The 16,306-nt window shown below is 40.2% G+C and overlaps 1 protein-coding gene across 5 annotated transcripts in view; it reads left to right on the plus strand.

Annotated features, from left to right (window-relative positions):
• Positions 1-6,001, plus strand: part of BRCC3 (BRCA1/BRCA2-containing complex subunit 3) — a 70,233-nt gene extending 64,232 nt beyond the window's left edge. For all 5 annotated transcript variants that reach the window (XM_082376431.1, XM_082376432.1, XM_082376433.1 and 2 more), the window contains 2 exons: positions 3,071-3,240; positions 4,345-6,001. In XM_082376431.1, coding sequence (XP_082232557.1) covers positions 3,071-3,222 — 152 coding nt within the window. In that variant the 3' untranslated portion in view covers positions 3,223-3,240; positions 4,345-6,001. The remainder of the gene's footprint in view (positions 1-3,070; positions 3,241-4,344) is intronic.
• The last annotated feature ends 10,305 nt before the right edge of the window (positions 6,002-16,306 follow it).

Consider the following 16,306-nt stretch of genomic DNA (forward strand, 5'->3'; position numbering starts at 1 on the left):
ACCAGTTCTCAGGGAGACAGGGAGGGCCCCGATTTGTTGTGTTTGCAAGTTTCCATAGTGCAACACACCTACTGTGGCTGATTTCAAACAACTAACATGGCTGTAACCAGTTTGCAAACTTCCTGAAATTTCAACAGTTGGCTGTTGTGAGCCGGTTTCCAGCATATCAGTACCAGCCTATTGTGGTGGGAGTTGAAAGAGATGGATAGACAGACAGACAGACATAAAAGGGAGAGCATGAGGGAGATCTTTTCATGTAAATAAATATATAAGGAATTCCTATACAAGGCCAAGGATTTCTGCTCAATATACACACTAAATCACTTTTCCCAACATACACACCTACCCACCCACACCTTCTGACTAACCCTGACTCCCAGGCCATTCTGGCAAAGTCACTAGGAAGGAAGAAAAGGAGGCTTCCAAGTATTATAGGCAAGTACTTTGAGAGAAAAAAGACAGAGATGGCTTGGTTTATCTGTCCCATCATTTTTATCTGGAGGTAAAACATGGCAAAGAGTTAATAATATAAGGTAATGTATGATATGTAGCCGTACTCTAAAGCCACAGCAACTAAAAAAGTATATTGATAATTCAGACATGGACAGATAAATCAGAACTGAATAGAGCCCATGTATATGTATTTAAGAATTTATATCTAAGAAAGATGTTACTTCAAATCAATTTTTAAGAGGATGGATTGTTCACTAAATAGTGTTGGGACAGTTCATTTGTTTCTTAGTTTATACTTCTATTTCCATTTGGGAAAAAAATAAATTCCTACTTAATGTCCTACACAAAAAATAAATTCCAGATATATTTAGACTTTTACTATTAAATATAGTACAACCACTTTGGAAAAGAGATTGGCAATTACAACTACCAAATGTCCCACCAGTTCCTCTCCTAGGCATATACCCCAAAGAGTTGAAAACAGGTGTTCAAACAAAAACTTGTATAGGAATGTTTGTAGCAGCATTATTCACAATAGCCAAAAAGTGGGAACACCCAATTGTCTGTCAGTGGGTGAATGGATAAACGAAGTGTGATCCATCCATACAACAAGGTATTGCTCAGCAATGGAAAGAACACACTACTGATACACGAACAACCTGGATGAATCTCATTATGCCAACTGAAAGAAGCATCACACAAAGTGCTACATACTCTATAGTTCCATTTATATGAAATTCAAGAATAGGCTAAACTAACCTATGGTGACAGCAAGCAGATGGGCAGCCACCTGGGGCTGGGCGAGGGGCACCGGCTGCAGAGGGAACCCAGAGGGGCCTCTGGGCTGATGGAAACGGCCTGTATCTTGACTGGAGGGTGGTTATAAGGGGTATGCATTTGTCAAACCTCACTGAACTGTACCCTTAAAGTGGGGTCATTTATTGTCTGTAAATTATACCCCAATAAAGCTCATTAAAAGTTAAAAAAAATACAGGAGGAAAATATAAGGAAGTCACAAAAGACTGACTAAATAAGAATTAAAGACTTTTATAGATCCCTACAGAAAAATCAAATTGTTCATAATAATCTATAAAAGAAGTATGGATTAAGATAAAGTCATCAGGTTTTCTCCTTTTCTTTTGACAAAGATTAAATTGAGAGAGAATTAGATGAGGATGTGAGGGAAGTGAACACTCCCATATACTGTTCCTGGAGGTATAATTTTTAAATATATGTGGACTTGAATCTAGCAATTCCACATCGAAAAACGTATCCTTCAAAAATTTGTAGGACAAGTGCGCAAAAATAAAGGGATATTAATCGCAGTCTTTATAATAGCAAAAAATTGGATGCCACTGAAAGGTCCGTCAATAGAAGACTTATTAAACTGGTACATCCATTCTGATGAATACTGTACAGCCGTTAAGAAGGAAAGGTAGATCTTTATCAACACAGGAAGATGTCCATGGCTTATTGTTGTGTGAGGTAAAAGTAACGTCCAAAATCATAGTTTTTTTAACTTTATTTAAAAAAAATTTTTTTAACATCTTTATTGGAGTATAACTGCTTTACAAATGTTGTGTTAGTTTCTGCTGTCTAACAAAGTGAATCAGCTATACATATACATATATCCCCATATCTCCTCCCTCTTGCTTCTCCCTCCTGCCCTCCCTTATCCCACCCCTCTAGGTGGTCACAGAGCACCGAGCTGATCTCCCTGTGCTATGTGGCTGCTTCCTACTAGCTATCTGTTTTACATTTGGGGGTGTATGTATGTCCATGCCACTCTCTCACTTCGTCCTAGCTTACCCTTCCCCCTCCCCGTGTCCACAAGTCCATTCTCTACACCTGTGTCTTTATTCCTGTCCTGCCCCTAGGTTCATCAGAACCATTTTTATTCAAAAGTATATATACACATGCACACAGGTTCACACACATATACATATACATATATCTTGGAAGGTATACCCCACAATATTACAGTGGTCATTTTAATAAGTCATGTATCATAAGAGAGAAAAAGATATTTCCATTAGGCAGAATTTGTTTTAAAAAGAGGGCCACAGAATCTCTGTCTCACCGTGAAGCTGAACATTCCTAGGAAGACATGAAAGGTGATCACTCCCTTCATCTTTCTGGTGTTTCCTCATTTTAAAAGAGGAGCTTTCAGGTGAGTTGCATTAATGTATTCTTCAATGTATGTAACACTTGGTAAGCAATTTTCTTTCTGAACTCGTGAAAAATTAAGTTGCAGAAGACAGAGTTCTAGCTCACTGGGAAGCTATGGTCATTCACAGTGAGAAGGTCTGAGAGCTGAGGAAAGAGACCCTTCTGTAGCTCTTACCCTTTTGCTATGGAAGTAAAAAGCTGGATATCTTCCTGCTCTCTGCATAGCAAGGCTTCCGTCTGGCTTATGGATCCAGGGATGTTCAGCATGGCCTCCGAATAGGTATCTTCTTTGCTCAGCTCTCCTGCCTTTCCCCTGGCTGCCCATACAAAGTTGTCTGCAGTTCTACTTCTGCACTTTTTCTACGTCCTCCTCCTTCCCCCTCTTTCTGTACTCACTGTTGGGCGCTACTGGTGGTGGATTGTTATCTCTGTGTTTTTCCTATTGAAGTGTTTACCAAGAACCTGTGCAGTCAGATGTCGGCAGTCAGCGGGCCTCTACTGCAGTGGCTGGAGGACAGACTGGAGCAAAACCAACAGCATTTGCAGGAGTTGCAACAAGAAAAGGAAGAGCTTATGCAAGAACTTTCTTCTTTAGAATAAAGCAGGAGACAAAATGGGGTAAAAAACTTTTGTTTTCCAATTTGTGTATTAAACATGGTCTGAAAATTCGTATACAGGAGATGTGTAGGCAGATGATGGAGCAGCTCTCTATATCCCAGTGGGTGCGTTTTATGCATACAATAAACAAACATAAGATGTCTTCCTAAAAGTTTCATTAGGGCTTAATGAACCCTCCTACCTGGAACTGGCCTACAAAGAGCATATGCAGGGTGATTTAAGTAGAATATGAAAGTTTTTTTTTAAAGGCTATGCAAGGTACATTGGCAAGGACATCCTGTAATAAAATGTCTGGGGAGCATATTTCAAATGTTTATTTTTTCCCTAGAGTAAGCTAAAGGAATAAGAGTATTTCATGTTCAGTTTTGTAGTTATGATGCTGATGTTGGACAAATAAATAAGTACACAAGGGTTAGTGGAATGAAGTGAAGGTGACTCATCAGCACCCCACCTCTATTCTTTGCCCCCATCGAGAGGCATATGTCTTATGTCTTCCTTCTTGATCTCTAAAATAGGTATTCTGAGATACCTAGCAAAGGTTGAATCTATGTGGGTGCTCCTTCTAACCAAAAACATGAGTTCTAGCATATTTGGCTCTGAAGCAAATTCCTGTTGAGCAGATCCTATTTCCCTAAGAATTTCCAGTATAATATAAATGTGTTTTTCCAGAAACACTCAGGACTTAGGATGTAACAAAAATCATGCTTTAAAAAGTTCTGTTGTAAGCTTCTTACCATGTGTAACCACAAATGCTAAGTGTGTCTTCAGAAAAGAGCTAAGCCTACTGCAGATCAGAAATTAAAGTGGGAATTGGAGGAGTTAGAAAGAAAGAAAACAAAGAAAGCCCCCATCCCAACAACAGTGACAAAGTGTTGGTTTTGGTTTTGTTTTTTCTTCTTGTTTCTCCCTAAATTATTGTTTATCAAATTTCAAAGTACAGTCCAGAACTACATGCACCATAATCATTTGGAGGTCAAACTTGAGCTCTGGGAGTGGAACCCAGAAATCTTCATGAACTCCCCTAGGGCATATGTAGTGTAAATGTTGTATTTTCCCTAATCTCCCACAGCCACAGTTCTTCTCTATTCTTTTCTTTCCTTGTAGGAAGGATGAAAATATCCAGGTGTAAAATTAATTAAGCCAAATGAATTTTGAAGAAGAAAAATTTGGAAGACTCACATTACCTGACTTCAAGACTTACTATAAACCTACAGTAATCAAGACAGTGTGGTATATGCCCAACTGATTTTGACAAAGGTAAAAAAGCAATTCAATGGAGGAAGGATAGTCTTTTCAACAAATGATGCTGGTGCAGTTGGCAAAGAAAATGAACTTTGACCTAAACTGCATACATTATACAAAAATTAATTGAAAATGTATCATGAACTTAGATGTAAGATGTAAAACTTTCAGGAAAAATAATCATAGAAAGATCTTTAGGATCGTGGGCTAGGCAACAGGTTCTTCTTGGCCTTCATCCCCAAAGCACAATCGTAAAAGGAAAAAGTTGATACTGTATATTGGACTTCATCAAAATGAAAAACTTTTGCTCTGCCAAAAATTTAAGAGGAGGAAATTATTGAGAGAAATTACTTGCAAACCATTTATCTAGAATAAAGTCAAGAATAAACAAACAATCCAATTAGAAAATGAGCAGAAGACGTGAATAGACACAGCACTAAAGAGGGTGTATCGAAGGCAAGCAAGCACAGGAAAAGATGTTGAACTTCATTAGTCATCAGGGAATGCAAATTAAAACCACAATGAATTATGACTACATACTTATCAGAATGGCTAAAGAAAAAACAGTGAAAATACCAGATGCTATTGAGCATACAAACTGGATCTCTCATACATTGCTGAACAGAATGTAAAATGGTAAGCCACTCTGAAAAAAAGAGTTTGAAAATTTCTAATAAAGTTAAACATACATGTACTTTATTACCCAGCAATTGTTGTCCTGGACATTTATCCCAAAGAAATGAAACCTATTTTGGCACAGAAACTTCTATACAGACATTCTTGGCAGTTTCATTTGTAATAGCCCCAAACTGGAAACAACCTGTATGACCTGCAGTTGAGTGTGTGGTTAAACCAACCATCCACACCATGCAATACTACTCTGCAATGAAAAGGAACAGACTTGATACACATGACTTGGATGGACCTCAAGGGTATAATGATGAATGAAAAAACAGACAGTCTTAAAAACTCACATACTGTATGACTGCATTTGTATAAAATCTTGAAATGACAAAATTATAGAAGTGAAGAACAGATTAATGGCTGACAGGGATAGGGACTGGAGGGGGTATGGGATATGGGTGACTATAAAGGGATAACACAAGGAATTCCTTTGTGCTGATGGAACAGTTCTGTATCTTGATTGTGGTGTTGATTAAATGAATCTATATCTGTGCTAAAACTACATAGACCTACACACACCCACAAATGAATGCATGTAAAATTTGGTGAAACCAAATAAGGTCTATAATCTAGTTAGCAGTATTCTACCATTGTCAATATGTTGGTTTTGAAGATGTACTATAGTTATGTGTAAGATCTTACCACTGGAGGAAACTGGGTGAAGGGCACATGGGACTCCCTGTACTATTTTTGCAACTTCCTGTTAATCTATAATTATTGCAAAATAAAAAGTTGTTAAGTATTAAATAAGGAACTAGGAGGTATGGTACATATTTTGTGAAATAAGAAAAGAGTGATAAAATCTGAGGGGAATAAAATGATTTGAATATTTTTACAGGCCAACCTTCTGCACATGTCCCTTCTAAGCTATTTACATTGACAGAGTTACGGCAATTTGAAATTCTTTTTCTAACCTGATAATTCGAGTTGTAATCTGTAAAATAGGAACGTGGGGAGAGGAGGCAGGTACATGGAAGTGTCAAAGTACCTGGTGGCTGAGGAAGCAGGGCTGGGATTACTGCATGAGGGCCTTGGTGGGGGACATCTAGTGAAAGCTGTGTTGTGCAGCCAGCAATCAGGTACATTAAACAAGTAAGTCAACTGATGGAGCAAATAAGTAAATGTGTTGAGGAAAGTGGAAGCTAGGTTTGTCAGTGTCAGAGAAATGACTTATAAACATGAAAAGGGGAGGAGCTTCAAGATGGCGGAAGAGTAAGACGTAGAGATCACCTTCCTCCCCACAAATACATCAGAAATACACCTACATGTGGAACAGCCCCTGCAGAACATCTACTGAACGCTGGCAGAAGAACTCAGACCTCCCAAAAGGCAAGAAACTCCCCACGTACCTGGGTAGGGCAAAAGAAAAAAGAAAAAACAGAGACAAAAGAATAGGGATGGGACTTGCACCAGTGGGAGGGAGGTGTGAAGGAGGAAAGGTGTCCACACACTAGGAAGGCCCTTCGCGGGCGGAGACTGCGGGTGGCGGAGGGGGGAAGCTTCGGAGCCACGGAGGAGAGCGCAGCCACAGGGGTGCGGAGGGCAAAGCAGAGAGATTCCCGCACGGAGGATCGGTGCCGAGCAGCACTCACCACCCCGAGAGGCTTGTCTGCTCACCCACCGGGGCGGGCGGGGCTGGGAGCTGAGGTTCGGGCTTCGGAGGTCGGATCCCAGGGACAGGACTGGGGTTGGCGGCGTGAACACAGCCTGAAGGGGGCTAGTGCGCCACGGCTAGCAGGGAGGGAGTCCGGGAAAAGTCTGGAGCTGCCGAAGAGACAAGAGACCATTGTTTCGGGGTGCGCGAAGAGAGGGGATTCAGAGCGCCGCTTAAAGGAGCTCCAGAGATGGGTGCGAGCCGCGGCTATCAGCGCGGACCCCAGAGACAGGCACGAGATGCTAAGGCGGCTGCTGCTGCCACCAAGAAGCCTGTGTGCGAGCACAGGGCACTCTCCACACCGCCCCTCCCGGGAGCCTGTGCAGCCTGCCACGGCCAGGGTCCCGTGATCCAGGGACAACTTCCCTGGGAGAACACATGGCGCGCCTCAGGCTGGTGCAACGTCACGCTGGCCTCTGCCGCCACAGGCTCGCCCCGCATCTGAACCCCTCCCTCCCCCCGGCCTGAGTGAGCCAGAGCCCCCGAATCAGCTGCTCCTTTAACCCCGTCCTGTCTGAGCGAAGAACAGACGCCCTCAGGCGACCTACACGCAGAGGCGGGGCCAAATCCAAAGCTGAACCCCAGGAGCTGTGCGAACACAGAAGAGAAAGGGAAATCTCTCCAAACAGAATCTAGCAAACAGAATCCAACAACACATTAAAAGGATCATACACCATGATCAAGTGGGATTTACCCCAGGGATGCAGGGATTCTTCAATATACGCAAATCAATGTGATACACCATATTAACAAATTGAAGAATAAAAACCATATGATCATCTCGATAGATGCAGAAAAAGCTTTTGACAAAATTCAACACCCATTTATGATAAAAACTCTCCAGAAAGTGGGCATAGAGGGAACCTACCTCAACATAATAAAGGCCATATACGACAAACCCAAAGCAAACATCATTCTCAATGGTGAAAAACTGAAAGCATTTCCTCTAAGATCAGGAACGAGACAAGGATGTCCACTCTCACCACTATTCAACATTGTTTTGGAAGTCCTAGCCACAGCAATCAGGGAAGGAAAAGAAAGGAATACAAATTGGAAAAGAAGAAGTAAAACTGTCACTGCTTGCAGCTGACATGATACTATACATAGAGAATCCTAAAGATGCCACCAGAAAACTACTAGAGCTAATCAATGAATTTGGTAAAGTAGCAGGATACAAAATCAATGCACAGAAATCTCTGGCATTCCTATACACTAATGATGAAAAATCTGAAAGTGAAATTAAGAAAACACTCCCATTTACCATTGCAACAAAAAGAATAAAATATCTAGGAATAAACCTACCTAAGGAGACAAAAGACCTGTATGCAGAAAACTATAAGACACTGATGAAAGAAATTAAAGATGATACAAACAGATGAAGAGAAATACCATGTTCTTGGATTGGAAGAATCAACATTGTGAAAATGACTCTACTACCCACAGCAATCTACAGATTCAATGCAATCCCTATCAAACTACCACTGGCATTTTTTACAGAACTAGAACAAGAAATTTCACAATTTGTATGGAAACACAAAAGACCCCGAATAGCCAAGGCAATCTTGAGAACGAAAAATGGAGCTGGAGGAATCAGGCTCCCTGACTTCAGACTATACTACAAAGCTACAGTAATCAAGACAGTATGGTACTGGCACAAAAACAGAAATATAGATCAATGGAACAGGACAGAAAGCCCAGAGATAAACCCACGCACATATGGTCACCTTATCTTTGATAAAGGAGACAAGAATATACAGTGGAGAAAAGACAGCCTCTTCAATAAGTGGTGCTGGGAAAACTGGACAGGTACATGTAAAAGTATGAAATTAGAACACTCCCTAACACCATAAACAAAAATAAACTCAAAATGGATTAAAGACCTAAATGTAAGGCCAGACACTCTCAAACTCTTAGAGGAAAACCTAGGCAGAACACTCTATGACATAAATCACAACAAGATCCTTTTTGACCCACCTCCTAGAGAAATGGAAATAAAAACAAAAATAAACAAATGGGACCTAATGAAACTTAAAAGCTTTCTCACAGCAAAGGAAACCATAAACAAGACCAAAAGACAACCCTCAGAATGGGAGAAAATATTTGCAAATGAAGCAACTGACAAAGGATTAATCTCCAAAATTTACAAGCAGCTCATGTAGCTTAATAACAAAAAACAAACAACCCAATCCAAAAATGGGCAGAAGACCTAAATAGACATTTCTCCAAAGAAGATATACAGATTGCCAACAAATACATGAAAGAATGCTCAACACCATTAATCACTAGAGAAATGCAAATGAAAACTACAATGCAGTATCATCTCCCACCGGTCAGAATGGCCATCATCAAAAAATCTACAAACAATAAATGCTGGAGAGGGTGTGGAGAAAAGGGAAGCCTCATACACTGTTGGTGGGAATGTAAATTGATACAGCCACTATGGAGAACAGTATGGAGGTTCCTTAAAAAACTAAAAATAGAACTACCATACGACCCAGCAATCCCACTACTGGGCATATACCCTGAGAAAACCATAATTCAAAAAGAGTCATGTACCAAAATGTTCATTGCAGCTCTATTTACAATAGCTGGGACATGGCAGCAACCGAAGTGTCCATCAACAGATGAATGGATAAAGAAGATGTGGCACATATATACAATGGAATATTACTCAGTCATAAAAAGAAATGAAATTGAGTTATTTGTAGTGAGGTGATTGGAGTTAGAGTCTGTCATACAGAGTGAAGTAAGTCAGAAAGAGAAAAACAAATACCATATGCTAACACATATATATGGAATCTAAGAAAAAAAAAAAAAAAGGTCATGAAGAACCTAGGGGTAAGACGGGAATAAAGACACAGACCTACTAGAGAATGGACTTGAGGATATGGGGAGGGGGAAGGGTAAGCTGGGACAAAGTGAGAGAGTGGCATGGACATATATACACTACCAAACGTAAAATAGATAGCTAGTGGGAAGCAGCCGCATAGCACAGGGAGATCAGCTCGGTGGTTTGTGACCACCTAGAGGGGTGGGATAGGGAGGGTGGGAGGGAGGGAGACGCAAGAGGGAAGAGATATGGGAACATATGTATATGTATAACTGATTCACTTTGTTATAAAGCAGAAACTAACACACCATTGTAAAGCAATTATACTCCAATAAAGATGTTAAAAAGAAATACAAACATATAAATCACCCTAAAAAAAAAAAAAAAAGAGGGAGTGAGAGCATGTCCTTCTACTCCGCCATCTTGAGCCTATCTCAGCTGTATTTCTATATACTAATGAACTATCTGAAAAAGAAATTAAGAAAACATTCACATATACAATAGCATCAAAAAAATACTTAGGAATAAATTTAGCCAAGGAGATGAAAGATCTTGTACACTGAAAGCTATAAGATATTGATGAAAGAATTTGAAGAAGACACAAATAATTGGAAACATATCCTGTATTCATGAGGAATTCCTTGGCGGTCCAGTGGACAGGACTCTGCACTTTCACTGCCAAGGGCCCGGGTTCGATTCCTGATGGGGGAACTAAGATCCTGCAAGCCAAGTTGTGCGGCCAAAAAAAAAAAAGAATTATATCATATCCTGTGTTCATGGATTGGAAGAATGAATGTTGTTAAAATGATCATAATACTTAAAGTGATGTACAGATTTAATTCAATCCCCATCAAAATTCCAATGGCATTTTTCACAGAAATAGAAAACAATCCCAAAAATCATATGGAACCACAAAAGACCCCAAATGGCCAAAGTAATCCTGAGCAAGAACAAAGCTGGGGGCTTCCTGATTTCAAATGATATTACAAAACTACAGTAATCAAAACACTATGGCACTGGCATAAAAACAGACACACAGACCAATGGAGTAGAATAGAGTACAGGAATAAACCCACACATACACAGTCAACTAATATTTGACAAGGGAGCCAGGAATGCACAATGGGGAAAGGATAGTCTTTTCCACAGGTGGTGTTGAGAAAACTAGATATCTACATGCAAATGAATGAAACTGGACCACTGTCTTACACCATACAGAAAAATTAACTCAAATGAATTAAATACTTAAATGTAAAACCTGAAAGCATAAAACTCCTAGAATTAAACCTAGGTGGATGCTCCTTGACATCCATCTGGGCAATGACTTTTTAGATTTGACACCAAAAGTAAAAGCAACAATAGCAAAAATAAACAAATGGGACTACATCAAACTAAAAAGCTATACAGCAATGGAAATCATCAACAAAATGAAAAGTCAACCCACAGAATGTGAGAAGTTATTTGTAAACCATATATCTGCTAAGAGGTTAGTACCCCAAATATATAAGGAACTTATACAACAATAGCAAAAAACCCCACAAACAATCTAATTTAAGAATAGGCCTGAGACCTGAATAAACATTTTTCCAAAGATATACATATGACCTACAGGCACGTAAAGAGATGCTCAACATTGCGAATCATCAAGGAAATGCAAATCAAAACCACAATAAGATTATCACCTCACACCTGTCAGGATGGCTATTATCAAAAAGACAACAACAAGTGTTGGTAAGGATGTGGACAAAAGGGCACCCTTGTGCAGTGTTGATGGGAATATAAACTGGTACAGCCATTATGTAAAAACGTATGAAGTTTCTTCAAAAAATTAAAAATAGAACTACCATATGATCCAGCAATCCAACTTTTGGGTATATATCCGTAGAAATGAAGTCAGGATCTCAAAGATATATGCATTCCCATGTTTATTGCAGCAATATTCACAACAGTCAAGATATGGAAACAATCTAAATTCCATTGACAGATGAATAAAGAAAATGTGTATGTATATATATAAAATATATTTTATATATATATAAAATGCAGCCATTAAAAAGCAGGAAATTCTGCCATTTGTGACAACATGGATATACCTCGAGGATATTATGCTAACTAAGTGAAATAAGCCAAGCACAGAAGGACAAATAATGTATGATCTCACTTATATGTGAAATCTGAAAATGTTGAACTTATTTAACCAGAAAGTAGAATGATGTTTGCCGGGGGCTATGGGGTGGGGGAAATGGGGAGAAGTTGGTCAAAGGGTACATATTTTCAGTTATAAGATGAATTCATTTAAAAAAAAGATGAATGAGTTCTAGTGATCTAATATACAGCATGGTGACCACAATTAATAATACTGTATACTTGAAGTTTGCTAAAATAATAGATCTCAAGTGTTCTAACCACAGAAAATATTTTAAGTATGGAGGTGATGGATGTGTTGACTGTGGTGATCATTTCACAATGTATACATATATTAAATCCTCATCTTGTACACCTTAAAAGAAAACATCATGTTGGGACTTCCCTGGTGGCGCAGTGGTTAAGAATCCACCTGCTAATGCAGGGGACACGGGCTCGAGCCCTGGTCCAGGAAGATCCCACATGCCGCGGAGCAACTCAGCCCGTGTGCCACCACTACTGAAGCCCAAGTGCCCTAGAGCCCGCTCGCTGCAACTACTGAGTCCGCATACCGCAACTACTGAAGCCCACATGCCTAAAGCCTGTGCTCCGCAATAAGAGAAGCCACCGCGACGAAGAGTAGCCCCCGCTCGCCACAACTAGAGAAAGCCCACGTGCAGCAACGAAGACCCAACGCAGCCAAAAATAAATAAAATTTTAAAATAATAATAATAAAAATGTGTCTTTAAAAAAAACACATCATGTTGTACAACCTAAATATATACAATTTTTATTTGTTAATCATACCTCAGTAAAGCTGAAGAAAAAGATAAACTCAATTAAAAGATTAGCAAAGGATCAGAATAGACATTTCTCCAAAGTAGATACACAAATTGCCAATAAGCACATGAAAAAAATCTTCTAAGTCATTAGTCATCAGGGAAATGTAAATGAAAACCACAAAGAGATACCACTTCCAACCCACTCAGATGGCTATAATTGAACAAATGGAAAACAAATATTGGCAAGGATGTGGAGAACTTGGTACCCTCATACACTGCTGGTGGGGTTGTAAAATGGTTCAGCCACTATGGAAAATAGTTTAGCAGTTCCTTACAAAGTTCAACACAGAATTTCCATATGAACATGCAATTCCATGCTTAGGTATATACCTAAAAGAAGTGAAAACAGGTATTGAAAGAAATACTTGCATGTGAAGCAGTATTCACAATAGTTCAAAAAGGGAAACAGCCCAAGTGTTCATGAATGAACGAATAAACTGTAGTATATCCATACAATGGAATATTATTTGGCCATAAAAAGAAATGAAGTACTGATTCATGCTACAACATGAATGAAGCTGGCATATATTATGCTAAGTGAAAGAGCCCAGTCCCAAAGGTCCACATATTGACTGAGTCCTTTTATATGAAATGATAAGAATAGGAAAATCTTCAGAGACATAAAGTAGAATAGTGATTGACTAGGGATGGGGGGTTTAGGTGGAAATGAGGAGTGATGGCTAACGAGTGTGGGGTTTCTTTTTAAGGTGGTGAAAATGTTGTAAATTGATCTTGGTGCTGGTCATACAACTCTGAATATACTAAAAACTACCAACTTGTAGACTAAATGGGTGAATGGTATGATATGTGAATTAAATACCAACACAGCTACTTGAGAAAACATGCTCTGAAAGGATAGAAGTGATATCAAAGTAATGTATGTGCCTTTCTAAACCAACTTCAACGTTCTTTAAAGTAATACATAAAAATACAGCACTCAGTGAATTAAAATTAATATTTGACATCTATACAAAATGACACAGGAAGAAGCAGAAAAATGTTACTGATACCAAAGAGAAAAATAAGTCAATAGAAACAGAGCTAGAAGGAAATGGTTGATAAGCATATATCCTTGATAGTTATGATATCCTCAAGGGTTTAAAGGAAAATGTGGACATAATGAAGAGAGCATTGAAAGATAAAAAGAGTCAAATGGAAATTCTAGAGATGAAAAATACCTTACTGGAAATGCAAACTGTCCTAAATGGGATTAAGAGAAGATACTCTGCAAAAGAAAAAAACTAAAAATAGAACTACCATACGACCCAGCAATCCCACTACTTGGGCATATACCCTGAGAAAACCATAATTCAAAAAGAGTCATGTACCAAAATGTTCACTGAAGCACTATTTACAATAGCCAGGTCATGGAAGCAACCTAAGTGTCCATCATTGGATGAATGGATAAAGAAGATGTGGCACATATATACAATGGAATATTACTCAGCCATAAAAAGAAATGAAATGGAGGTATTTGTAGTGAGGTGGATGGAGTTAGAGTCTGTCATACAGAGTGAAGTAAGTCAGAAAGAGAAAAACAAATACAGTATGCTAACACATATATATGGAATCTAAGGGGAAAAAAAGACCATGGAGAACCTAATGGCAAGACGGGAATCAAGACACAGACCTACTAGAGAATGGACTTGAGGACACGGGGAGGGGGAACGGTAAGCTGGGACGAAGTGAGAGAGTGGCATGGACATATAGACACTACCAAATGTAAAATAGATAGCTAGTGGGAAGCAGCCGCATAGCACAGGGAGACCAGCTTGGTGCTTTGTGACCACTTAGAGGGGTGGGATAGGGAGGGTGGGAGGGAGGGAGATGCAAGAGGGAAGAGATATGGGAACATATGTATATGTATAACTGATTCACTTTGTTATAAAGCAGAAACTAACACACCATTGTAAAGCAATTATACTCCAATAAAGATGTTTAAAAAAAAAGAAAGAAAGAAAAGATCAGTGAACTTGATGACATAGCAAAAGAAAGTCTGCAACGTAAAGTGCAGGGGGGAAAAAGGCTGTTAAAAATGCAAATGAACAGAGTCTCAGTCACTGGTGATACAATATCAATAACTGTAATACACATGTAATGGAACACTGCATCCAACAGTAGAAAAATATGCAGTTTTCAAGGGTGCACAGAAGATTTACCTTTTAGAGCATATATTCTGTTCTATAAAATAAATCTCAACAAAATTTAAAAGATTTAAATAATAAGAAACATGTTCTTTGACAACAACAAAAGCAGTACTTAACCCTAAAGTCCTATATTATAAAAGAAGAATCTTAAATAAGTTAAGCTAATGTCCTTAAGAAACCAGAAAGTGAAGAGCAAAATAAACTGCAAGCAAGTAGAAGCAATGGAATAATATAGATACGAGCAGAAATCAATGACATAGAAAAGAGAATATAGAGAAAATCAGTGAAAGCAAAAGGTGGTTCTTTGAGAGGATCAATAAAATTGATAACTGGCTAGCCAGATATACCAAGAAATAAAAGAGAGAGAGAGAGAGAGAAGACATACATTAACAGTACCAGGAAAGAGAGAAGTAACGTCACTACAGATTCCAGGGATAAAAGGAATAGTATGAACAAGTCTATGGACTTTGGTATGTGATGCTGGGTGAAGGGTTGCAGGACATGGACTCGGGCAGGATACAGTTCCCATCACACGTGACCGAAGCCTCCCTAACGAGGCCACGTCAAGGATTTCCAAAGCACTATCACAGGACTGCTTGACTTCCCAAGACCTGAAGATCTCGAGATCTTTCACCTGGAGTCCCCAACATGTCCCTCTTTCTCATGATATTCATTCAATAGTGGTTATTTTCTTACTGAGCGTCTACCACGCCAAGGGTCTGCATTAGCGCCCCGCCCCCCAGATGCTCCGTCCCACGTGGGATCCTGTCCCCTGAACCCGCTTCTCCGGCCCCAGCGCCTTGCGACATCACGTCTCACCTCATAAATATGCAGGCCCGTGTCAGGTGGCCCGGGGACAGAGTCGCCTGGTGAACGCCACCTGCGGGGCCAGGCCTTTCCTCCCTTACTTCAGGCGCCCCTTTCGTCGTCCGCCGTGCGGCTCCCGGATCAGTCCGCTGGTCCAGAAGAGGAGGGACCAGCCTTTGCAGCCATTACCCTCATAGCCGGCGGCTGGCGACGCCCGCATGGGGTCGTCCGCATCCAAGGCTGCCCTCAGAGCGACCACCGATGAGCCCTCCGAGCCCGGGCCGAAACACCTGGCGGGTGAGTAGGCCCTGCTAGGGCGCCATCTCCGTGCCTCTAATGGCGGCGGCGCGCGCGGCCTCCCAGCCCCTTCCCCACCACGCCCCGCGCCGTGCACTTCGTGGGGGGGGAGGGGGGCTTTGAGCCTGGAACACAACCACTGGCCTCTTTAACTCCAAACATCTAACTCTTTACGAGTTCCTCATGTACCTTAGGACATAACAGGCAGTGGAATAACAACCCAGGCTTCTGAGAAGGGTCTCGTTCTTAACGTTGGCTGTTGCCCGAAGACGCCCCAGCACACAGTGACTTCGCAATCTGTGCTGTTGGCAATATACGTAAATCCTACTGCCTTTGAAACCTTCGTAGCCGACTCAACCTTTTGATCACCTCTTGATTTTCGTATTTGGCTTTCATTGACTTAATATGCATTTGTCTTCTAAAGTTTTATCTTCTTATC

Source organism: Balaenoptera borealis (genome assembly GCF_965194805.1).
Source record: "Balaenoptera borealis genome assembly, chromosome: X".
NCBI lineage: Eukaryota > Metazoa > Chordata > Mammalia > Artiodactyla > Balaenopteridae > Balaenoptera > Balaenoptera borealis.